A 23516-nucleotide genomic window follows, 5' to 3' on the forward strand; every position below is an offset into this window, starting at 1 on the left:
AAGTTCGATAAAAGATTCTCGCGTAAGTAACCCTTTTTGGGCTATAGTCAATTTGGGCCTAGAACCCATAACCAGCAAAGCCCCGTCGAAGGATTTTGACGCGCAACTTCTTGTCTCATTTTATTTTATCATATTTCTAATCCGAATCCTAAACACAACCTCGAGGAGTGGCTCCTAAGTTGGACATTTGACAATATAAACCACACTAGGTCTCTATATCGTCTTTCACATTGTATTGTGTACATGTACGCGCACTATTCTCGAGTGATTTAAATCTTGGCAGATTGTTACTCCCAATAAATGAAATTGGTAAGTTTTGACCAAGTTTTGACCATCGGAGGATGACGCTTTCTCAATCATATGTATTCTCACGAGTGTACATATGTAATTGTTGTGCATATATATCGTATGTTTTAACTTATGGGGGGCTTAGAATATAAGAAAATAACGACATATCTGTGCATATTAGCACATATATTTATCAGCTGTGGTTAAGAAATAGAAACTTAGATAACTTCGAAAGGAACGTGTTGATCACTTCTTCTTTTTCCCCTTTCTTTCCCTGTGGCCGGTGGCTAGTACTCAGCCATAGCCAACAAGGGTGTCGCAGCCCTCGCCGGCCACAGGCGAGAGTCCCTTTCGCCGGATTCTGTAAGTACCGAGAACTACAACATATTGATAAAACGAAATTGGGGAAATACATATGCTTTTGTTGATGATCGTGCCCCTCTACAAGCGGTTGCGACTTCTCAAGTGCCGTTGACATAACCATCGATCGGTATCTTCTCTATGTTCTCTTTCTCCATTTCCTGTGCCCAATACTCGGTCAAATTTCTTGGGTGATCATCACCGATCAATCGCCATCGTTCGTCGACGGCTTTATACCATAGTCATTGACAAGTATTTCCGCCATCAAAAGCTTATCGTACTTTTTTTGGGCCAACAACTTATCGTACTTGACACAGAGCTTTATACTCATATAGAACGGGGGGATGTCGATTACAAAGATTCAGTCTTTTTTTTTTTTTTGGGACGAACGATAACCATGCATACCGATCGGTTTAAACCAATGACCGTAGATTGAGAAAATAATAACTTTTATTTGCACCTTTTTTAGGTGAACAAATTGTAAGCCTTAGTTACAAATTGCCAATGCTAAACCTCGAAAGAGAAAATATAACCAAAAAGGGTAAACAATAAACGAAAATTGATTAAAAAAAACACAAATAGAAACTGAAATTACAAAAATGCCCCTTTGCCACCCAAAAACAAAAAAAAATTTGAAGACTAACATAAAGCCAAGGGAAATATTCAAAAAAGGGCCTGAACTTCTCTTAATTTTTCAAATAAGGGCCCAAAGTGAATTATGTTTCAAATAAGGGCTCGAAGTAATATAGTACGTTTCAATTGAGGGCCCGAAGTGGTTATAATGTTTCAAAAAAGGGTCCGGCTTGAAGGGTATTTTGGTTATTTCACATTTTAATTTTTTATTATTTTTTTTTTTTTTTCTTGATTAAAAAAAAAATATGCACAGGCGGGAGGGCTGCCCCTCCCGCCTGTGGCCGCCACGCCCGCCGGTGGGGGTCGGCGGGGCGCTGGCGAAGCCGGCGGGGTCGCCGGCTACCCCGGCGGCCCCGCCGGTCGGAGGCGAGGGCCTCTGGCCCTCTCCCGGATCTGGGTGAGGCCGGCGGTCCCCGCCCAGATCGGGGGTCGCCGGCCGTCGCCCATCGCTGGTGGGGGGTCGCCCGGTCACAGGCGGGAGGGGCAAGCGGGAGGGGCGGCCCTCAAGAGCTTCAGAGACGAAGCAGAGTCCCCGGGCGGCTTTGGTGCAGAGCTCGCCTGCAAATGGCCGAGCGAGCCCTCAAGAGCTTCGGAGAGGCCATGGAGGTCGGCCCGGGATCTCGCATGCGGTGGTCGAGGCTGCACAACCTCCTCCTCCTCCTCCTCCGCCACCGCCGCTGCCGCCGCCGCGTTATCGGCAAGGGAGCATCGCCTCGAACCCGCTTCCTGCGCTCCCTTCTCTGCGGTGGAAGGATCGGATTCGGTGCCCTTCGAGACCAGGAAAGGCATCTTTCGGGAGGAGCTCCACGAGCTTTACAAGCCCTTCTTGCCCCCCATATGAACCTCTGCTCTCGCTCGCATCGCAACAACCCCGTCTCATCTCCTCTTGCGGTTGAAGGCGCGAAGAGCTCCTCGAGTGCTAATCCGATGCAAAAGAGGCCATTTCGAGTGCTTACGCAATTGCTCCTCCGCCTCCGTTCAAAGCAAGCTCTCACGCTCCCGGGATCCAAGAAAAGGTACCATCTTTTTTTTTTTTTTGGAAACAGATAACAAAAATTATAATAAAAAAAACTAAATAAGTAAAAAGACTAAAATACCCTTGAATCGAGGCCCTTTTTGAGATTTTAAGGCCATTTCAAGCCCTTAGTTGAAATAGTATTCACTTGAGGCCCCTATTTTTGAAAATATGAGGACTTCGGGCCCTTTTTTGAAACAGTGTTCACTTGGGGCCCTTATTTGAGAAAACATGAGGACTTCGGGCCCTTTTTTGAATTTTTCCCTAAAGCCAATAATAAACCGAGAAAAGCAAAAACGTCCATTCGTTTCGTCGGCGATCGGCGACCGAACTGCTGCTCTACCTCGTCTCCCGTCATCGTCGTTACCCCGATTCTCCATGGAAGTTCTCTGATCAGAAGGTGGACCGCACTGCTACTGCGACCTTCATCAACCTTCTGTAGGCATCTACCTACCGGAGGAGTCGTCGGCCGACTCTCGGCCGATTCCCTTTTTTTTTCTCTTCCAGAATGAGCGAAGGGACGCAGAAGCGGAACACCGATTGCGTCTTCTACCTGGCCTCGCCTCTCACCTGCAAGAAGGTTAGTCCGACGCGCCTCGATCGTCCCCCTTCGTGATCTCTCGTTGATCGCATTGTGCTGCGTGCTCGTGGGATGGTTCTCCTCCCGGTTGACGCGAGGCTTTTGCCTTTCGTCTTTCCGTGCTTTGGATGTGTTGCTATGCTGGCGAGAGTCTGTGCTGTTAATGTTGCTGGATTCTAGGGTTTCTTTTACGTGAATCGAGTTGTTGATATTCGAATCCGAGTGGATGACGCCGTAGTGCTGTGTGTAGTGCTTGCTGATTCGCTGTTCGCTGTTTTCTGTTTTCTTCTCAGTGAGTCGATGTTGTTATTGTGCGCGTTCATTGCGAGCTCCTTTTGAAGGGGTTTTCAGTTGTTACTAGGATGAGCGCCTGGAGGATTGGGCATACCGTGCCATAGTCTTTAGAAGATAGGACTCTGGTTTCGAGTGGTCTGGTTGTTATTCCTTCATGTTTGTTCCAGTAGTAATATGATGTTGCTTTCCATTTTCAGGGGCTTGATTGTGAGTACCGTCATAATGAAATCGCGAGGCTGAACCCAAAGGATTGCTGGTATTGGTTAGCTGGAAACTGTCTTAACCCTACTTGTGGCTTCAGACATCCTGTAAGCTCGTTTTCTTTCGGTTGGTTCTTTTAAGAAACGGTCATCATCCCTCTCTAAGATATCATGCTCGAAATTCTTGGCAATTCTAGTTAGCAATACGATTTTGCGCAATTTTATATGTTGAGTTTAGCTCTACGAAATTTGTGATATCATTTTGTCATCTGCTTTAGTATTGTGGAAGTGAAGGGAGGCATCTGCTATACATTCTGAGGTTCGCCTTCTGATTGATGCTATGATTCATTAGAGAGAGTTTGAAATGGTTGATATTTTGCTTAGACGTCTCTTCTTAAGCGGGGATCACAGGTGAACAGATTGCTTTTCAGAGTGCTATCTTTTCTGTCATTTTCTCTTCTTCAGGTAAAAACGGAGAGTTAGACTTGGTTAACACATTTACGTGTTCGTATCTGTCAGCCATATCTTATATGGGCTTATCTAACTCGGGTAAATGGTCAGGCCAAATCCAAATTGTTAAATTGGGTTATGACACCATAACAGAGGAAATGGTCCCCAATAACTACATTGACCAAACTGATACAGAGTTCAAATTGAGGTAGCAAATTATATGTTTCCAAAATTCTTATGTTACTTGTGGAAGAAAGTAAAGGAGTTCTTGAGGTATTGCAGTAGTATCGTACCTGATGTTGTATTTTTGGCTGCTGCTTCTGCAATATTGGAGAATTAGAATTCCATAATAAATGATGTGGTTGGACGGAGATATGTTTGTAGTGCTACAGCGACTCCTTCACTAATTTTATGCTATCTTAAATATATGAATGGGTTTCTTTCCTTTTCCCTCGCAGTTCTGTGGTATACTGTATTATGTTTATGATGGTGACTTAAAGGAGGTTTTCCTAACCTGCTTTTAGTACTTGACTTGTACTGTAACTTATCTTGTTGGTTGTCGATGCCTTTGCAGCCACTGGATAAACTTTCTGAAGTATCATCTGAATTACATATGCCACCTGCAAATAAGATCAGCACTCCTTGTTACTTTTACTATAATGGGTTCTGCAACAAAGGTGACAGTTGTACCTATTCTCATGGATCTGACTGTGGTAGATGTGCCGCGGTATCTTCAAAAGAAATATTGAAAGTAAACAATGCTCCTTTCTTAGATAAGAAGGCATCCACTGGGGATGGACATGATGCCAATTTATCTTCGTGTAAAGAATCTAGAATGACAAAAGTGACACCGTCAGAATGGAGGATCACTGATAGAGATGATTCTGCATCAGCACCACTGGAGGAACATCTCAATTTGTCGGGAACTTCTCCAGCAGCAGGGAATTTGAGTTGTCTATATAAGGAAGAAATCCAAAATGTATTGATTCAAGAACGCTTACAGCTGAATGACTCTCCCCAGGATTCCGTGTCTGAATGTGAAGAAGATGCTGAAACTGGGTCTGAATATATGCCTACTGCAGAAGGTCTTACTCAAAGCAGGTCGCATAGGTACCCAGATTATGGTTCAGAGGGACAAGTGGAAGACCATGTTGTGAGAGAGGGATACTGGGAATCGCATATCCTGGTGAATGGCGGATCCAAGAGCTTGGCCGTCCAGGGTAATCAAAAGTGTTTCCTGGAACTTGATCCACAGTATAGGCATTTCGATAGCCATGTCTCTGACTATGATTTGGGTGTTTCATCTGAGCATGAACCCATGTATTCCGATGCAGAAAATTTATGTGAATATGAAACTTATGATTCTGACAATGACTCACATTTTGACCGTAGTTCTAATGATGTCCGAAGTTTATCTGTCCGGTTTAGGGAGACTGCCTCAGATGTTATGTTCTCACGTGAAAGAGAGATGCCGCGCGTGGAACTCACACATGATGACCGCCATGATTTGGATCTCTGTAGGCCCCTTAGGGAAAACAATACAATTGGTTCATTTTCCCGTATACCTAGAAGGCATGGCTCATTTCATCTGGGTGTTCATAGACAGGAAAGGCTTGTGCTGGGTCGGAGGATGCAGGGGAGATTAGCATTAGTAGGGAAGAATGCCATCGAATCATTTCGAGACAAAGAAAAGTTTCCTGATGGCTTTAGAAGGCATGGTTGGGTCAGGCACAGAGAAATGGTTAAGTTTAGGGCACACTGTAAGGAGAAAAGGCTGCCTAAATGGTCGACTCAAACAACCAAAGCTTCAAGAAAACCACTTTCAAGGTGGCGGCAATCTGCTGTGGACTCTGCTTCTTTTTCCAGTCCCAAGACTCTTGCACAGATCAAAGAAGATAAGAGGAGAGCTAAAGAGATTCGGGTTCTGTCAGGTGGGTATTCTGGTAAAAAGTTGGCGGCAGATTTCCAGGGTCCTAAACCTCTGAGTGAACTTCTCAAGGACAAAGGAAATGTCAATTCAGATATGTAACATAGAAATAATGCTCTTTCTGAAAAACAGAAAAAATTGCAATCGTTTGATGGAACAAGATGAACATCTTGAGGTGGTGCCAAGCATGATCCCTACTATTCTTTTTTTCTTTTATATGGTTCTCTTTGACGATAAACTGGAATTAGAAGAATGACGGTATGGCTTTGGTTGTTCTAGATGTTCTGTGCATTGCTGTGATTCTGAGGTTGCTGCAGAAGATGAATGAGAACCCTTTTCCAATTTTTTGGTAAGTGAAAAGTTGGGAAAAAATGGTCTTTAAGTGAAGCATTCAGCAGCTCAACCCGGTAATTTACCAGATCTTGCGTGCAGCGCTTATCGCGAATCGCTTATTTGCTGTCAAGTGTCTCGTCTCTGTATCGAATTTGCCTCTAGGTAACATACGTCTATTGCGCTGACTCGTATTGACAGGATACGTATTGATGTTCGACTTCCTTTGATGCCTGTATTGCTTTGCCACTGAATGTTTGCTAGATCAGATGAGAATTTCACTGTGAGGGATTGCTCAGTGAATCGTCCAAATATCTATATGAGCATCTGAAGGCCGTTCGTGAATATGAAAGAATTACACCTACACCTTATTTGTAGAATAGTAAATCTTTAATAGATTGATGCGAGTCTGGTGGTTTCTCTGTGTCCATCTCCACTAGTGCTAGATTTGGGAACATTGTCGAGAAGATTTTAAATCTATCGCACTTTTGCCAATTTAATCCTAAATTTATTAATTTTGCCAATTGAATCCCTAATCTTTTCATTTATATTTTTGAATATATTTTTTTTCTGTGCTTTCGCCTAAGGCCTTCGCGGCCGATGAGAGAAAAAGCCCAAAAAAAAAATGGAAATTTTGTAAAAAATAATAAAATGATATTAAAAAATTTTCATGTCAGCATCGGTTATGCCAAATAAAACGGTAGGTGTCTACGTCAGCAATTTTCAGCTAAAATTAATTGTGCGGACTCAATTAGCAAAATGCGAAAAGATTTAGGACTCAATTAGTAAAATTGAAAGGTTTAAGATTGAATTGGCAAAAGTACAATAGATTTAGATTTTTTTTTTTTTTTGGACGATTCTCCTGCCCAAATTTGGATGGAATTGATCGGGTCAAGCTGTCTTCCATTTGGTAAGTTGCTCGCGTGCTCGCTTAAGTCAGAACATCCGGTCCACATTCCCCATGAGTGAAAAGGCCAAAGAACCATTTCCATTGTTTTGTCCGGATACGAACTGCCGAGTAGAGAATATGCAGAATATTACCATTGCGATCTCAGCTGGTGATGTTACTGGCAACGATACCTAACAAACTTCTTAGTTCTTGTTCTTAGCTTTCTTAAGACTACTAAAATAGAGTTTTACTTATTAATGCGCATAGATCATTGTGAATTGAGAAGCTAACAGCTTAACAAGATAACGGTGTAATCTCAACCGTAAATATTTTAAATGGCAAAAAATATTTAGCAATCATGCAAGACTCACATCTGATCTTATATCTAGTATTTTACTGTTATACTGTTATCCATCGGGATCCAAAATCGTTTAAGAGAGTGAAATAGAAGAATGAGAAGCTTTTGACTAGCGATTTTAGTTGGAAACAATTTGAGGTACGAATCATGTCACATCACATGGCACAAATTTTGCTATCAGATGACGGAATTCATATGTAGGCAGCGCTTGAGATTACATGGCACAAAAAAAAAAAATTCATGCAAATTGGTTCTAAAGTCAATACACCGGAATGCAAGTGATCAAACTTTTTTTTAATGGTTTCATGCTTCCTTTTATCATTTTATAATCGTGATTTTATATCTTCAAATCTATGTAAAAGAATTATTAGATTTCGCGGGACATGTCACGAGATTAATCGAATTATAATACGCGCCTATGGCCTAGAGTCGGATAAAAAGAAAAAAAAAAAAAAAAGAATATCCCTCTTTTTTAAAAATAATTATTTAACTTCGCAAAACAAAAAATGATCCATGATACTATCTAGCCGTCAGAAACATGCCCAATAAAAGAAAAGGCAGGGTTTTGATTGCGCAATCTTAAACTTCAAATAAGTATTTTGCTATTAATGTAGTTTCAAATGGGGGCATTAATTAATGCGTGCAGAGCTGGAATTTGGTTTCTTGCTTAAGGTAGATTCCAAGTTTATTGTCTCCCCACCACCGCCTGTGGTGGCTGCGTTGGCTTCGGGCTCTCTTCCCCTCACGAAGGGAAAGGGTTCGAAACCCAGCGCAGTCATTAGGGATCTTAAGCGTAGCGTCGGGGTGGTGGGTCCTCCGCTAGCGTCACCCCAGGATTTACTCCCCGACTGTCGGCCGTGCGGGGGTTCCCTGGGTTACAAAAAAAAAAAAAAAAGTTTATTGTCTCCCCCCGTGTTCTTCCTTTGTCATTTTGTTTCACCATCTATATGCATGCATTATAAGAAGAGCACAAACCACCATAGTTTGACCCCAAAAATCCTCTCTCCCTAAAGAATGCTCTGAACCTCACACGTCAACACACAGGCAAGCAGGGATGGCTGGCTTGCAAAGGTCTGCGAAATCGTTCAGGAGACAAGGATCATCGGGTCTGGTGTGGGACGACAAGTTCTCATCCGGGGATCCATTGAATCAAACGGAGCGTAACCATCAACAAGCCGACCAGAAAGTCGGCCGCCACAGAGAGCTACGACCGTCCCAGAGCACCGGATCGATCCACACGAGCCATGCCGTCAAGGTGGAGTCGCCGCCACGGGACCCGCCGTCTCCGAGAGTCTCCAGCTGCGGACTTTGCGGCATTTTTGGCAAACCAGGCACTGCCCGTCAGTCGAACTCGAGAAACAAGAAGCGCAAATCATAGGATTACTATGCACAGTGGTCCGAACCATATATAAGTGAGCATGTCTTGCATAAGGTTTTGTGACACGCGTAGAGGCGTCTAGGTTTGGCTCTCCGACCGGGGCTGTATATTTGTGTATATCGATGTTTTCATTACACTCGTAATTTCGATCTCAAGTTTCAGGAGTTGATAGGCGTTCTTCATCTGTCGATCACGTTCACCAGTGAATTCTCCCTAACGTTTTTTCATTCCTATGTTGATTATAATCGATCTAGTCGAACCGTTCGAAAGTGAGTTACGCGCTTAATATTTGCATAATCGAACTTAAAGCCATCATAGTTGCTAGTCCAGTCTTTTGCATGAAATATTAGTTTTCCGATAGGCAAGTTCTTCGAGAATTTCAGGATGATTAATGGACGCTTTTGCTAATTTTCTGCCAATCTATTGATGCTTATGGTGACGCATACATACTTGAATCAAGCTCCAGAATGAGTTCAAATTTAATTTGAACAGGAAAATATTCCGTTTCATGTCCTGCACAAATCTATGGGAGAGAATTCTGGCATTCTCATCGATGACAAAGGGTTACTGAAAACCCTACCATATGATAGTTTAGCAATTGTCGTCTTCTTTCTAGTTGGCATCGTCATTAAACATACAGTCAATGGCGATGCCACCAACTAAAACAGACGACAAAGAACCCGACAAACTTCCAAAAACAACGCATTCAGTGCGGTCGTTTTTGTAATAATACTAATTCAATTAGCCCAGCCAATTTAAGCCAGAAATAGCTAACATTGATGTCGGCGGTCCTACGAAACACGGTTAGCGCTGTCGTGAATATTTTTAATGATTTTTTTCATAGCTTTTTCTTTCCCTCCCTTTGAAAAAAAAAAAGATATGAAAAAAAAAATCACTAATCTTTTGACCAACTTTTGAGATCTCGCGCGAAATTTTGCGGAATGAGAGGCGTTTCTCTTCTTGGAGAATTCGATGCACCTTACGTCAATTTAAACACCATCCACAGTCTTTGAAAATTCAATCATGCATGCTTTGTATACAAGGGGGAAAATTTAATCCAGCAAACGTAACAAAAGTTCAAAAACCAAAAGCACGCGTGCACCAAATGAATGAACGAATTGATCCTACAAAATAACAACTTCTGATGATCTCTCCATCCTGCTTCTTCTACATTATCATATGGTGTCGCCCACAGCTCGATGAATCTGCGGCAGACGCTGCTCGATAAGTTTGTACTGTCGCTCTCGCTCCGCATTGTTGCGGTTCGCTAGTGAGCATCCTCAAATGGCATCTCTGTCGTCGTCGAGCACGACCACCGCGATGTTCTCGCAGTTGCAGACCTCGATCATCGTGCCGTCGGGGTCATGGAAGAAGAGTTGGTCGACGGCAATGCCACCGTCCATAACTCGGCCGTTCACGTACTCTATCTTCATCTCCCTCAGCTTCTTCTCCACCGTTTCCATGCTCTCGCACTGCTAATGAAAAGCACTGGTGAGAATTTGGCTGTATCAACAGTACTGTCTCATTTTCTGCTGCTGAAAACTTTGGATGTAAACATAACGATATTGCAAATGCCGCCCAGTTGAAATCTCAGTATTCGGTTCTATAGTTACGCACATCGGTGCTCATCGCCGTAGTATACATTTCCACAGATAACTAGAAATGTTTTGGATACTCCAGATTTGAAAGGAAAAAGATGGATGACCTGGAAAGAAATGTGCCTGTCTTTGGGATCAATTCGACCGACTTTCGGCATTCCATCTGGGTCCTCAGATTTGATCAGATGAATGCCGATTCCGTAGCTGAATAGCCTGCATTTGCAAGGTGGAAAAGGAGAAAAGAAAACATCAGTTAGCACATCCTAAACCCTATCAAGACACCAACATTGTCGCAAGGAAAAACGTGGCGCTTGCTCTTCGCTTCTCATTCAACCCTTGTTTCAAAAGACAATGCAGCTACGTTATTATTGCATCAATATCGCGATTCTTACCAAGCGCCGTCGAAGTCGAAGGAACCGGGCCTTTGGATGGGAACGAAACCGAGGACGTTGCAATAGAAGTCGATAGACTCTTCGACCGATCGGCACTGCATCGATATGTGATTCAAGCACTTCAAATGCAGAGGGTTCTTCTCACTGATCCTTCCCTTAAACATCTTTCCTTTCCCCCTCTCTGCAACGACCACGATGCGAACTGAAAGAACTTCAAGAACTCGAGAACGCGAAACTTGAAAAAGCTTCGACAGCTTAATCCTCCTCTGATGAACTTAGGAATGCCGAGAGAGATTGTAAGCTAAGAGAGAACATATCAGAGCTCAGGCCATGGCTGCAGGGTATAAATATGGACCTGGAGATGGAAAACGAGGGAACAGAAAAGGTGCACGCGCACAATACAACACGCACGTGGAGATATTATCCGTAACACGTAGGCTCCACGTCGGCGGATTTCCATTGACGTACTTGGGGTGGGAGACAACTTCGTCGTAGCACGATGATTGTGTTGCGGACACGAAATCCATTGCTTCAGAATCACTCGTGAGGTGATGCCATTGACAAAAATGAATCACCGGTCACAGCTATTGCACACCAACAGACGACATGCTTCCCAGCAGGTTCTTATTCACTGACGTGCATGGCGCAGCTACGTACATCATACACTTGAAGATGCACTCTGTCTTTACTCTAACGATCATGTCGGTGGATATTCATTTGCTTCAGCGGATAATCCGGCAGACTATAACGACGCAGCATGACGAGGGGCGAGGAGTGTTCATACGGGACAAAGAGCCCGGATAAGGAGCGGCTCGCGATAAGCTTCTAAAATGGCGAAGGAGGAAAGAATGAAGCAAGCTGTGCACCAAATAGGAAAAAAGCAATTTTAAGATATGTATGTGAAAACTAAAATTAACTCGAGGAGGCATCTTTTAACGTAATGGCGATGCTTACAAGTGCTCAAGTAAGAGCACTATTAGGATAGATGACCTCCTAAAGAGGTGACCACATGTACGTCAAAAGGCAAAAACTATAAAGCTTGATATGGGACGAGTCAAACTAGACAATATCTATCTGAGTTAATCCAAGGACGTCACACACACTGTGTGAACGGCGCTACCAAAAGTATGTAAATACTTGCGCTAATTTTTCCTCTTCGGCGCGAGCTAATTCATTTCCCATCGTCTTTCGTCGGAGACCAGTTTAATTCCAATGGAAGCCTCACTGAAAAACTCCTCGGAACCGTATTTCATATCGGATACAGCGTAGACCTCAGCGTAAATTTCATTATTTATTGATACGAGGGTTTTGTTCATCGTCTAGACTCTAGCATAACGAGTCCCACAAAAATGAAAAATGTTTATGGCTGGTCAAAAAGCACAAATCCATTGGATCGGTGCTAATCAATTGCTGATCTTTAAACCATCGGTCAAAAAGCGCGATCCCTCGAATGAGTTTTTTCTTTTCCGAGGCTCCTTTTATTTCTCAAAAATCGAATAATCTAGGAAATATTTTTTTGAAAATAATTGCTCATATCACTTATAAAAATACAGCGACAAAAAATTCGATTTATGTTGATTTCCGATTAATGAATAAGAAGGAAAATGGAACTCTTGGATTTTTGAAATCGCCCCCAACTACCTGTCCAAAACAAGTAGGAAGAGTCAATGTACCGCACCGAAGCTTGTGGAGCCTATGCGAAGCAAGAGGGTAGAAGATCGAAAAAAAATGCATTGGATGGATGCTTGGGCATTGAGAAGGAAGGACGCATAGAATGAACAAAGAGATCGTCGTCTGCAAGAATATTTATATATAGAATTTTTGTCGAGGATGAAAACATTTTCTATTGACTAATTATTCTAAGAAGGGAAATACTTCTTTGACAATACCGTGAGGGACAGTACAATCTCAACTCTCAATCATAAATCTACACACCATTACCGTATGTTTTACATAAAGAACTCATGAATTAGGAAATCGTGTGATTATAAACAACCGACGGTGCTCGTCAAACTATAAGATTAGCGACTTCTTTCTAAAAAATACAAAGGATCAAAATTTTAAGAAAATATTTTTTTAATCATTTATTTTTTAGTAAAACAAACGAAGGACACGTTTATCCCTTTTTCTTCGAGGGCTTTGGTCCCCCTTAGATAGAACATCTAGAACTAGGGGGTTTGATTAATCCTATGATTTTCCATGCACTACTAGGAGGCGCCTGTCCTTTAAGAACATGGGAAAGATGGCAGCCATGGTCAAAGTTTGACCAATGCTCGTTAGAAGTCTGACATTAATCAAAAGTCCCTAAGCGTGTGCGTGTTTTGCACGATTTTATCATTGTCCATCTTTTAGGGCACACCTAATGAATGGGGCAGGGCTAGGCCTATTATCGACGATCGAAGTTCTTCTAATGCCCTTGAAAGAAAAAAGAAAAAAAAGGAAACTTTGAAAAAACTATAAAACATTAGATAGAAAATTTGTCGGACCTTGGCTATTCAGGTTGAATTTGCCCGATATTTCCTAACGTGTGGCTCTCGAACTCTTGATCTGTACACCCATCAAATCCTCAGACTTACAAAACCTTTTCCAATTACATCACTCTCGTCTCCGATTCTAACGGATCGAAGCTGACATATTTGCTAGCGCCATCCGGGACCATCGTTCGCGTCAAACAAATGGCAGTGGACCGCCGGCGGCATTGGAATCAAGGAGGTCATTTTCCCGCTTCCTACGTTACATCTACATCTACAGCTACCGCATGTGAATGACTTTAAAGGACAAAAATAGTTGGTGCTGATAGCAATCTTTACCGTGACAAATATTTAATGCATTCTGTATATATGTAGACACACATATGTATAATACAAGTTAATTACTAGAGGTAACTCATAGAGCCATATAATGGTCTTCCCTTAGCATTCCAATTTCCAGACATGTCTATCATTATACATTATAACATAGTCTCCTTAAAATTTTGTTCCTAGGTGGGCCACTTAACATTGTATCTTTGCAAGAAGGGTCTTCTCCGCGTTGCAAGAAAAGGTTTCGGTACTTTCTCCGCAAATATAGCCGCCATATAAGTAAGGGAAAAATTATTTAATAACTTATAAATTTTTTATATTTTTATCAATTCAGTCCTAAAACGTTTAATAATTCTCGTAAACGATAATCCACCAGCAAATAAATGTGTGTCTATCAATCTCTTTTGAGTCAGCATCAATGTGGAATGGATCACGGCTGACCAGTTCAATTTCAGGAGTAAATGCAGGGCGGCACCAACTTTGTCCTATTTTGCTTTCTGTTTCTTTTTTTTTTTTAAATAGTGGATTAGAAGTGACTCTCATTTAGAAAATTAATCAATCAAAACCCCACGAAAACGCCGATGACAAGGTCAAAGTACTTGGGGCCGTTTTTGGTTTTTTCCCAGCCTCTTATCTGTACAACATGAGAGGAACGACGAAGAGAGGGTCAAACAAATAAAATTTATTGATACGTTTATTTAGCGAAAAATAAATGATTTCGAAAGTATTTTGATAAAAAGTAATTGTTTGTATTGTTTATAGAAATGAATGAATAAAAAATGTTTTTATCGTACATAAAAATGTATAGACATAAATTATTGCTGATAGTGAAAATATTTTTATTGATTAATTGTTTCAAAGAATTCAAACAATCATTTAAAAAAATATTCTTCCACCGTGAAAATGGGGACCAATTACAAATAGGGAGTTGCTTTGGAGAGGATAAATGGCATTTTCATGGGTGCTCTCAATTTTTATTTTTATTTTCGGTAGAGATGGGCGCTCTCAATTGAAATGGCTCCTCAAATGTGCTTGTTTAGCTGAGTAAACCGATGGAGTTAAGCGAAATTACTAGAGAAGAGAACAATAATTACCCAAATGGGTTTATCTTGCCCTTTTTAGTTTTATTTGTTTTTCCTTCTAAAAAAAATGCAAAACACATGGAAATTCTAAGTATTTAGGCTCCGCTCATTTCGCGAAAAATTAGTTTTTTTCAAAAAGTGTTTGTCAAAAAATCATTTTCCAAGAAAAAAAATATTTTTCAGTGTTCGACTTAAATTTAAAACTGAACTAGAAAATATCTTCAGTCGTTCAATACGGAAAATTGATTTGATTTTTCACCATGGAATCCTTTTAATAGTTTTTTATTTTATTTTTCCTTTTTATTTTTTTAAAATTCCAATTTTTATTTTTTTATTTGTTGAAGTTGTATTTTTTTTATTTTTCTATTTTCCCTTCTTCTAGGCGACTGAGGAAGAAGAAAAAAAAGGAAAAAAATAAAATAAAAAATAATTAAAATGAAAATGAAAAAAATTAAATATTTAATAAAAATAAAAATTATTAAAAATTCGAATTTTTTTAAAATTTAAAAAAGAAATGGGGGGAGGAAAGATGAAGAGCAAATTATTTTCCCCACTTTTGAAGGTGTTTTTTCATGAATGAAAAATATTTTTCTTGACCCATCTATTTTCCGTGAAACGGACGGCGCACAATTGGGAAAATATTTTTCTGAAAGTTATTTTTTGTGAAAAAAATTTTGCGAAACAAACGGAGCCTTAATCACATAAATAAGATATTTAAAACATGAATTACGCATTCATGAAAGAGAAATATTTAGATATCCCTTTTTGTCCTCAATTATTGAGAACAACTTGTCTCTAATAACCGCGATGTCGAATATAATTTTACTTGCCACATTTATTTGTTTGTATGGTCGGCAATAAAATTGCAGTCAAGATCTCACCCAAAAAAAAATAAAATTGCAGTCAAGAATAGTTGTTGTCGGGTCAATTTCGGATCACCTCATATAAATTGGAGTCGAACGAAAATTAGAAGAATCCAAAAGAACGAAGACAGGAGGGTCGCTGCTCAAACACCGTCCAAAGTGGGCGACTTATTTTGTGGGACAAAAGAAAGAAAGAGTCTCACATTTGACATGCTGACAAGCATTGCATTCAAATATAACCCATTTTTGTCATAATTAACTCACATAATTTCTGCTTGAAATTTGCTCGATTGGAGCTGAAATTGTAATAAATAAAGCTCCGCTTGTTTCGAGAACAATAAAAAATTTTCAAAATATTTTCATTCATAGAAGTAATTTTTGTATCGGTTTTTTTTTTTTTTGTCGTAATTGTTGTATCGTTTGAAATAATTAACCAATAAAAAATGTTCATTATTAACAACATTTATGTCTAAACATTTTTACGGATAATGAAGATATTTATTTTTCATTCATTTTTGTAAACGATACAAGTGATTATTTTCAAGAAAATATTTTCGAAATCATTCATTTTTCATAGAACAAACATATCATAAATCAATAAATATATAAACTAGGAGTGTCAAACCAAATTGAAAAATCGAACCGAAATCGAAATCGAACCGTACCGAACCCAAATTTCATGCATTTTCAGTTTAGTTCCATTTTCGATTCAGTTAATAATAAAAGAATTGTGCTCCTACAGCATTTTGTTGTGAAATAGAGTACGTTTTTCTATTGTTATTTTCTTGGCCTCTAAGTACGAACCACGCGCTTTAGAATTCTAAACTCATACGTTTCTCCATTGACTTCATACCAGGGAACTTCACTATCACGAAGATGGAAAATTTGAATTGCCTGCCAATTTCCACCTTGTACTGAAAGTTAAAACCTAATGACCCACAAACTTATTTTTGTGTTTTCACCTCATATGTTAAGAGAAGGATTAGGGTAGGATTTGATGAAATGGGATGAGAACTGCCCATCATGTTTGAAAGAAAAAATTCTAATAAGTCATTGTAGAAAGAAAAATAAAATAGCGTTCTACAAGTTGTAGCCACCATTCGCCACCTATTGCTATGGACATAAACAAATTGATAAGTTTATAAAAAGACAAATAGGAATTACTCTTCCACATTTTGGTGTCTATGCTCGTAAATCACTATGGACATAAAAATATTAATAAATTTATAATAATAAAAAAATCACACATTACCCTATTTAAGGTTTGATGCTGACCAAAGATGTCAATTACGGGTCAATTAGGGGTGTCAATGGTTCCGTGAAAAATTGAACCTAATCGAACCATTAGGATGCAAGCTTGAACCGAATCGAATCCTGCCCCAAACTGAAAATAAACTAAACCAAAAATCTAGTTCGATCCAGTTCAATTTTCAAGTTTTATTTTTATTTTTCTTTCTTTTCTTATCTTTTCTTTTTTCCTTTTTCATTCAACCAATCAGCCACAATTAAGGGTCGACGACCCCGGCTAGCCGTCCGCCAGTGGCCGCAGCTGCCTCTGCTCTTTGCCCAAAAAAGAGAGAAAAAAATGGAAAGAAAGAAAAATTAAAAATTAAAAAAATGATTATTTTAGAGACTTTCAAGACGATTTGGTTAATTGAACCGAACCAAACCGAAATGATCGAACTAGAAAAAAAAATTATTTTTCAATTTCTTGAATCGAAAATCGAACCGAACCAAAATGCACGAAATTTGCAATTTAGTTCAATTCAATTCGGTTAGCGGTTTGGTTCAATTTTAACACCCCTAGCAAAATCCATGACTAATTCATGGTCCAATTACAAATTTACCCCGTTCTCATTTGCCAAAATCCATTTCATGTCAATGAAAAACTCATTTGGACCAAAAAAAGAAAAGAAAAGAAAAGAAATGCATAACTAGGTACATTCCAATTCAAGTTATCCTATCCGTCCATGTAATTTCACATTACTAATATTCACTTCCAAGAGCGATCTACATATGTTACGTCGCTCGGACAATTGAGTTTCCTGTCAAACTAGCTCGAATCAAATCGAAGTTACTAACTTAATAGGAGGTTGAAATCGACCCCTTCATGCACCAAAATGATTCAAGCTTGTGATGGGCTTTACCCAACTCCCCTAGACAAAAAACGTTGCATCATGAGCTTATATTCCTTGTACTATATAATAAAATAATACTATAGCAACAACATTAGCACCATAGAATAATATCCAAATCAACTTTGATGTGATGATTAAATCAATAAATATTGGAGGAACCAAACAAAAAAAGGGGAGGGAGAGAACAATTGATGGGATGGCAAGGTGGCTATCATAATCCAATCACTGCAATTGATTTCACAAAGAAGTCCCACAGACCTCCCCCACTAATCCCAGATTAGCGATGATCGGATATCGACTAATAAATTTACGAAAATACCCTTCTTGGGCGGATTGAACAAAATAGTACTGTCTTACTTTTCATGTGGTGGGGGGGAGACATGTTAGAAAGAAATAGGACTAAATTAGATAATCCAATACTGCCTCACATTATCTCTTAATTAAAAAAAATTAGAAAAAAATTGTCAATTTAAATTCGTGAAATTTGGGTTCTCTCGAATGCTTTCGAACAATCACTCCAATTTGGGATGCCCATTGATGGGTTCATTTCAAATCAAATGACCATGAGTTGAATTGTTAATCATCTCCTTATCAAACATTGTGAAAACCGACCCATCATTTTTAATTTGACCAGTCAGACCTAACTTGGTCGACAGCTGCTTGAAGGCACAGGTGAAAAAGACTTATCTAGACTGCTGAAATGTAGGTTAGACCAGCTACATTACTCACTAATTATATTTCGAGTTGTAGGAGCTTAAAGACTATAATTACTGCTTAATAAAGCTGAGATGACAACTCCATGGTGCAAAACAGAGCGGGGAGGAATCGCTCTGAAGGTCAAATGAGGCAAAATGAAAACAAAGTGAGTAAAAGCGACAAAAATTGGAGTAAAATTCACCTTTTGTAAATACAACATCGGAGCTTACTTACTGCACCAGACATTGTCTCGAGCTTATACTCACGACCTCAGTTGAATATGGACGATGGCTCCAATCCAACACGCAGTGCAACGACAGCTCACGTGAGTTCGAGTCAATCTGAACCGATTTTTGAAAAATCTCGAACCGATTACTTCTAATTTCATCATCTTTTCGTGCTTCAATATGACATTTGCCTCTAGCTAGAGAGATTTTCGCCATATATTCTTGTACTATTTAATTATCCGCTTCATTAATTTCTTCTCAAAACTTCCCTTTGGCCTACGGTAAATAAAAACTGAAGGGGGTACTTTTTTTTTTTGGATAATGACATAAATAGTTCCTAAACTTTAATTAAATATGCAACGTAATCTATAAAATTTTAATTTAATTAATATGATCCGTAAACTTTTGAAAAATATTCAATTTAATCCATGAACTATATGAAGATGTTTAATATAGTCCTTCCATTGATTTAAGTTTAGTGACTAAGTTGAATACATTTCAAAAGTTTAAGAACCGTATTTTGTCAAATTAAAAGTTCGGGGATCATATTGCATATTAGGTTAAAGGTTAGAGATCATACCGGTCAAATTAAAAATTCATGGACTATATTGTATATTTAATCAAAGTTCGAGAACCATTTGTGCCGTTTTGCTTTCTTTTTTAATCGAAACGAAGAAAGGGGTAAATTGAAATGAAAAGAAATCTACAGGGGGCAAAAGTGAAGCAAGGAAGGCTAGAAGTGGCAAAATTGGAAATTCCCCTTTCATTGAACTGAGCTTTATTATAAATCTTTGCCCTCTTTTCTACAACACAATTAATAAAAGAAAGAAAATGATAAAGGGGAATCTGCAGTTTTGACGTTTGACTCCCTCTTTTATTTTTCGCACTTTTGTTTTTGAGGTTCCTCCTCCACTTTTCTTCCCCTCGACACAACAAAAGCTAATCGTGCAATCCACACCTGCGATCTGCTCTTCATCATTTGTCCAACGAACCACCAGCCCAAGTGTCCTTTCTCTTTCGCCTTCTCTCTCTCTCTCTCTCTCTCTCTCCCTCTGTCTCTCTGGGTAGTGGTTTAGGTTTACTCCTCTTTTTCCTACGTTTTCTTGAGAAAATTTGCCCTCTTGTGCTTGGTGGGTTGTGCCGTTGAGGAGGTGTGTGATGTCTGATGGGCCCTCAACTCCACTAAGGAGGATTTTAATGGTGAAAGGAGATCTCTTTGCCTCACTTTCTCTGCTTTTTCTTTGCACCCCCATTTTCTCGGCTGTCTCCCAATTCCTGTTCCTGGGTTTCTTTCCTTCTCCTCTCTTCTCTTCTGTTGTGAAGATAAGATTTTGAGGGTTTCGGTGGTTTGGTCGCTTCCTCTTGAGCCATTGTGTAGCTTTTCTCGTCTGAGGTTGCAGTCACGGAGGTGGTTTTTACTCGTTGTCTCTTGAATCGGCTTTTGTTGACCGCGGATTGGTGTGTCCTGCGTCGGCGGTGAGCTTAGATTCCGTGAGAGCTTTAAGTTGGTTTCTTGTTCTTCAGTTTACAAGGTTGATATTGGAAAAATCAGGAGCCTTTTTGGTGCTCTAGAAGGTCAACGACGTCGGTCTTAAAGGTCTTGATCTTCTTTTATTTTACTTGGAGTCAAATGTGGAATTGGGGAAATGGTGAAAGCTCAGTTTCTTGGGTAGCTGTTTTCAACGGAATTGCTCAGTGTTCTTCGTTTGAATGAAGATTGTGAAGGAGTTTGAGATTGGAGAAAGATTGTGAGAGTTTCTGGTGTAGGAGGTGGGGATTTTAAATCATGAGAAGAGAAATGGATAGGGTGATCCAGCCTCCTTTGGTAAGATTTTTGTTCTTACTTTCATCATTCTCTTTGCTATATTTTGGTCGTGCTTTAAGCATAATCGTTTCTTTTTTAATTGTGTCAACACGAATTCATGCATACTTCCAACAGTTTGATGCATTTTGGGGTTGTTTTGCAAGATGTAATGATCCCCCTTTCTCATTTCTGTGGGAGCTTCATTGCAAGCTCTCTGTCTCTGGTTAGTTCAGCAGTTCAATGAGTGAAGCTACTTGAGCCTTGGAGTTGTTCAAGATGTTGTACTGTGGGTTTCAATGCAATGATTTGTAATGTGATTCTCATGTGTAGTGCGACCAGTCTGCTGCTGTTGACTGGAATGTCCTTGGAAAACTAAATCGAAATTGTCGGCTGAGTGCATAGCTTGTACGTTGTCCAACTTGTCTTGGAGATTATGCCATTTTCTTGCCTAGTTTGGTTGTTGATGGAAACTGATGTCGAAATGGAAGTTCATTAATTTTCATGTAAATCTAGCTACTTCAAGTTGTCTTGGAGATAGTTCCTAAATCTGATCCTGATATTTTTCATCACCGCAATAAAAGAGTGACGTTTTGCTGGACTCTGGCACCGTCGTTTAGGAGCTGTAGTCTTTCTTCTCTTTGAAAGATGCCCGGTTTTCTCCTTTCAAGGGGTGACCATTACTATGCTACTGCTTCCTGACAAACGTTGGTTACAGCATAAAGTTTGGGTACATGGTAAGATATTGCATATGTTGGACACTCATTCTAACAGTTTTATTTTGATAAAAAAAAAAAAAATTTCTAACACTTTTACAAGAATTTGGGAACTGTTATTTCAGAAGAGTCACTTCTGGTTCTCTTGTTGAGAAACTGTGGGAATGTCATGTCTATCACCTTTTCTAGTAACTTGATCTTAATCGATAGAGTAGATTATGCGTACTGGTTTGGGATGTTGTGCGCATTTCATATTATGGATGTTGTGTGCATTTCATAATGCATATATACAAATGATCTAGAATTTCTGTCCTATAACTTAGAGTGGCTGAACATGTTAATGACTATTCGCCTGTATGTGTTCAGGTTGATTCGACAGCGTGCCTTTGTAGAGTTGATGCGAGTCTCAAAACTGTTGCTGGGGCCAAAAGGTATGTACCTGGAACAAAGCTCTGTCTCCAGCCTGACATCAAACCATCCATTCATCCAACAAGGAACAAGCCCGCACGAGGAGATAGAAGCCGGAATCAATCCCCTCTACTTCCAGGCCTACCTGATGACCTGGCCATTGCATGCCTCATTAGGGTACCACGAGTGGAACACTGTAAGCTCCGCCTAGTCTGCAAAAAATGGTACAAGCTTCTTTCCGGTAACTTCTTTTACTCCTTGCGTAAGAGCCTTGGAATTGCAGAAGAATGGGTATACGTAATCAAGAGAGACCGAGATGGGAAGATCTCATGGCATGCTTTTGATCCCATATATCAGCTCTGGCAGCCTCTCCCTCCAGTGCCGAAGGAATACTCTGAAGCTTTAGGTTTTGGATGTGCCGTCCTAAGTGGGTGCCACCTTTACTTATTCGGCGGCAAAGACCCACTGAAAGGCTCGATGAGACGAGTGGTTTTTTACAGTGCGAGGACAAATAAATGGCACCGTGCCCCTGATATGCTTCGGAGACGGCATTTCTTCGGTTCATGTGTTATAAACAACTGCTTGTACGTAGCTGGTGGTGAGAACGAGGGTGTTCACCGAACTATGAGGTCAGCAGAGGTATATGATCCCAACAGAAACCGTTGGTCCTTCATTTCAGAGATGAGTACGGCCATGGTGCCCTTCATTGGCGTCGTTTACGATGGAAAGTGGTATCTGAAGGGGCTCGGGTCACACCGGCAGGTTCTTAGCGAGGTCTACCAACCGGAGATGGATAGCTGGTTCCCAGTGTACAATGGAATGGTCACCGGCTGGAGAAACCCTAGTGTCTCCTTTAACGGGGACCTCTATGCTTTGGATTGCAAGGACGGATGCAAATTGAGGGTTTACGATGAAGTGACGGATTCTTGGAGCAAGCACATTGACAGTAAGATGCATTTGGGAAATTCGCAGGCTCTAGAAGCGGCTGCGCTCGTTTCCCTCAATGGGAAACTGTGTGTTATCAGAAACAACATGAGCATTTCCGTCGTCGATGTTTCGAAATCTGATGGTGGCAGGGGTGCAACTGCTGAACATTTGTGGGAAACAATAGCAGGAAAAAGCCAATTAAGGACCATGGTCACGAATCTCTGGTCTAACCTCGCTGGGAGGAACCGCCTGAAAAGTCACATTGTTCACTGCCAGGTTCTTCAAGCCTAGACACTGTACGCTAAACTCAGTTCCATGGTTATGTATTTTCAGAAATTTCTTGCCGCGGCGATATAGAACTGCATCCAGATGAGGCCAAAAGCTTTGTCAAAATCGGATTTGACGATGTTAAACGGATGCACGATCCAAATTGAAGCTCAAATGTCCCATTTTAGAGTCGCTATATCTTTGCATGGATGTTTACCTTTCGGGGCTAGGAAAAGAAATTTTGGAAGATACATGGCTGGGCTTCGGGTAGAGATGGGGATCAAGTGATGAGACCTCATTTGTAGCTTGTTCGACTTTTGGGTTTTGCTTTGTAGACCTTGTTTATGTTCCCTGTTCCACACAGGTTATTAAATATGATGTGAACTGGTTTCACCTGATCGTCGAAAGCAGTCCGGAGCCAGTGTATGTGGTTCATGGAGTGCATTGTGGAGATCTCTACCCTCTCTATTAGACAAAAGGATACCTTAAGTGCCAATATTTGTGTACGGTACTAATTTTAGTATCAATATATATTTTTTTTAATCACTTGAGTGCCAATTTTTTTGCAAAACGATTATTTAAGTGCTAACTCGGATGAAGTTGCCAAAATTTCTTGCCGTTGACATTAAAATGATTGTTTTTTCTCCTATTTGATATTAAAGCGCTCGTCTTTTGAACTACTTAAATGTCAATTTTTTTTTAAAACGATTATTTAAATGCCAATTTCGGTGAGGTCGTCGGAATTTTTTGCCGTTAGCACTAAAGTAAACGTTTTTTCTTCGATTTGGCACTTAAGTGATCCTAAAAGAATATTAGTACCAAAGTGAATACTGTACATAAATATTGACACTCGAGGTGTTCTTTGCCCTTTCTATTGTCAGTGGAATAAGCAACAGAA

The 23516-nt window shown here is 40.1% G+C and overlaps 4 protein-coding genes across 7 annotated transcripts; 3 read left to right on the forward strand and 1 right to left on the reverse strand.

Annotated features, from left to right (window-relative positions):
* The first annotated feature begins 2592 nt into the window (after window positions 1-2592).
* Window positions 2593-6511, forward strand: LOC115725806 (zinc finger CCCH domain-containing protein 34-like). 4 transcript variants are annotated; one of them, XM_048277951.1, is made up of 4 exons: window positions 2593-2876; window positions 3368-3478; window positions 4395-5751; window positions 6027-6511. In XM_048277951.1, exons 1-4 carry the CDS (start codon window positions 2805-2807, stop codon window positions 6098-6100), a joined length of 1614 nt encoding a protein of 537 aa, XP_048133908.1. In that variant the 5' UTR covers window positions 2593-2804; the 3' UTR covers window positions 6101-6511. The 4 variants fall into 4 exon arrangements, with proteins under 4 accessions (XP_048133908.1, XP_048133910.1, XP_048133909.1 ...); XM_048277953.1 differs by lacking the exon at window positions 6027-6511 and adding an exon at window positions 3057-3168 and having other exon boundaries at window positions 4395-5876; XM_048277952.1 differs by lacking the exon at window positions 6027-6511 and having other exon boundaries at window positions 4395-5461; window positions 5495-5876.
* Window positions 6512-8378: 1867 nt separating this feature from the next.
* LOC115725828 (MAPK kinase substrate protein At1g80180-like) lies at window positions 8379-8702 on the forward strand. Its single transcript, XM_030655471.1, has one exon. It carries the CDS (start codon window positions 8379-8381, stop codon window positions 8700-8702), a length of 324 nt encoding a protein of 107 aa, XP_030511331.1.
* Window positions 8703-9715: 1013 nt separating this feature from the next.
* Window positions 9716-10977, reverse strand: LOC115725810 (glyoxylase I 4-like). Its single transcript, XM_030655432.2, has 3 exons — window positions 10693-10977; window positions 10408-10513; window positions 9716-10174 (listed from the first exon to the last, which is right to left on the reverse strand). Exons 1-3 carry the CDS (start codon window positions 10854-10856, stop codon window positions 9983-9985), a joined length of 462 nt encoding a protein of 153 aa, XP_030511292.1. The 5' UTR covers window positions 10857-10977; the 3' UTR covers window positions 9716-9982.
* Window positions 10978-19370: 8393 nt separating this feature from the next.
* Window positions 19371-23083, forward strand: LOC115725808 (F-box/kelch-repeat protein At1g55270-like). The gene is made up of 2 exons (XM_030655430.2): window positions 19371-20324; window positions 21383-23083. The coding sequence occupies exons 1-2, from the start codon at window positions 20286-20288 to the stop codon at window positions 22640-22642; spliced, it is 1299 nt and encodes a 432-aa protein (XP_030511290.2). The 5' UTR covers window positions 19371-20285; the 3' UTR covers window positions 22643-23083.
* Window positions 23084-23516: the final 433 nt, after the last annotated feature.

Source organism: Rhodamnia argentea, chromosome 4 (genome assembly GCF_020921035.1).
Source record: "Rhodamnia argentea isolate NSW1041297 chromosome 4, ASM2092103v1, whole genome shotgun sequence".
Classification (NCBI taxonomy): domain Eukaryota; kingdom Viridiplantae; phylum Streptophyta; class Magnoliopsida; order Myrtales; family Myrtaceae; genus Rhodamnia; species Rhodamnia argentea.

Bases quoted from the DNA above. Each gene is read 5' to 3' on its own strand.
- LOC115725806 (XM_048277950.1), top strand. From the start codon at position 2,805: ATGAGCGAAGGGACGCAGAAGCGGAACACCGATTGCGTCTTCTACCTG. The intron at 2,877-3,367 runs GTTAGTCCGACG...TTCCATTTTCAG, and splicing joins CGCCTCTCACCTGCAAGAAG to GGGCTTGATTGTGAGTACCG. The intron at 3,479-4,394 runs GTAAGCTCGTTT...ATGCCTTTGCAG, and splicing joins CTTGTGGCTTCAGACATCCT to CCACTGGATAAACTTTCTGA.
- LOC115725828 (XM_030655471.1), top strand. From the start codon at position 8,379: ATGGCTGGCTTGCAAAGGTCTGCGAAATCGTTCAGGAGACAAGGATCA.
- LOC115725810 (XM_030655432.2), bottom strand. From the start codon at position 10,856: ATGTTTAAGGGAAGGATCAGTGAGAAGAACCCTCTGCATTTGAAGTGC. The intron at 10,514-10,692 runs GTAAGAATCGCG...TTGCAAATGCAG, and splicing joins TTCGACTTCGACGGCGCTTG to GCTATTCAGCTACGGAATCG. The intron at 10,175-10,407 runs GTCATCCATCTT...TTTCATTAGCAG, and splicing joins ACAGGCACATTTCTTTCCAG to TGCGAGAGCATGGAAACGGT.
- LOC115725808 (XM_030655430.2), top strand. From the start codon at position 20,286: ATGAGAAGAGAAATGGATAGGGTGATCCAGCCTCCTTTG. The intron at 20,325-21,382 runs GTAAGATTTTTG...GTATGTGTTCAG, and splicing joins GGGTGATCCAGCCTCCTTTG to GTTGATTCGACAGCGTGCCT.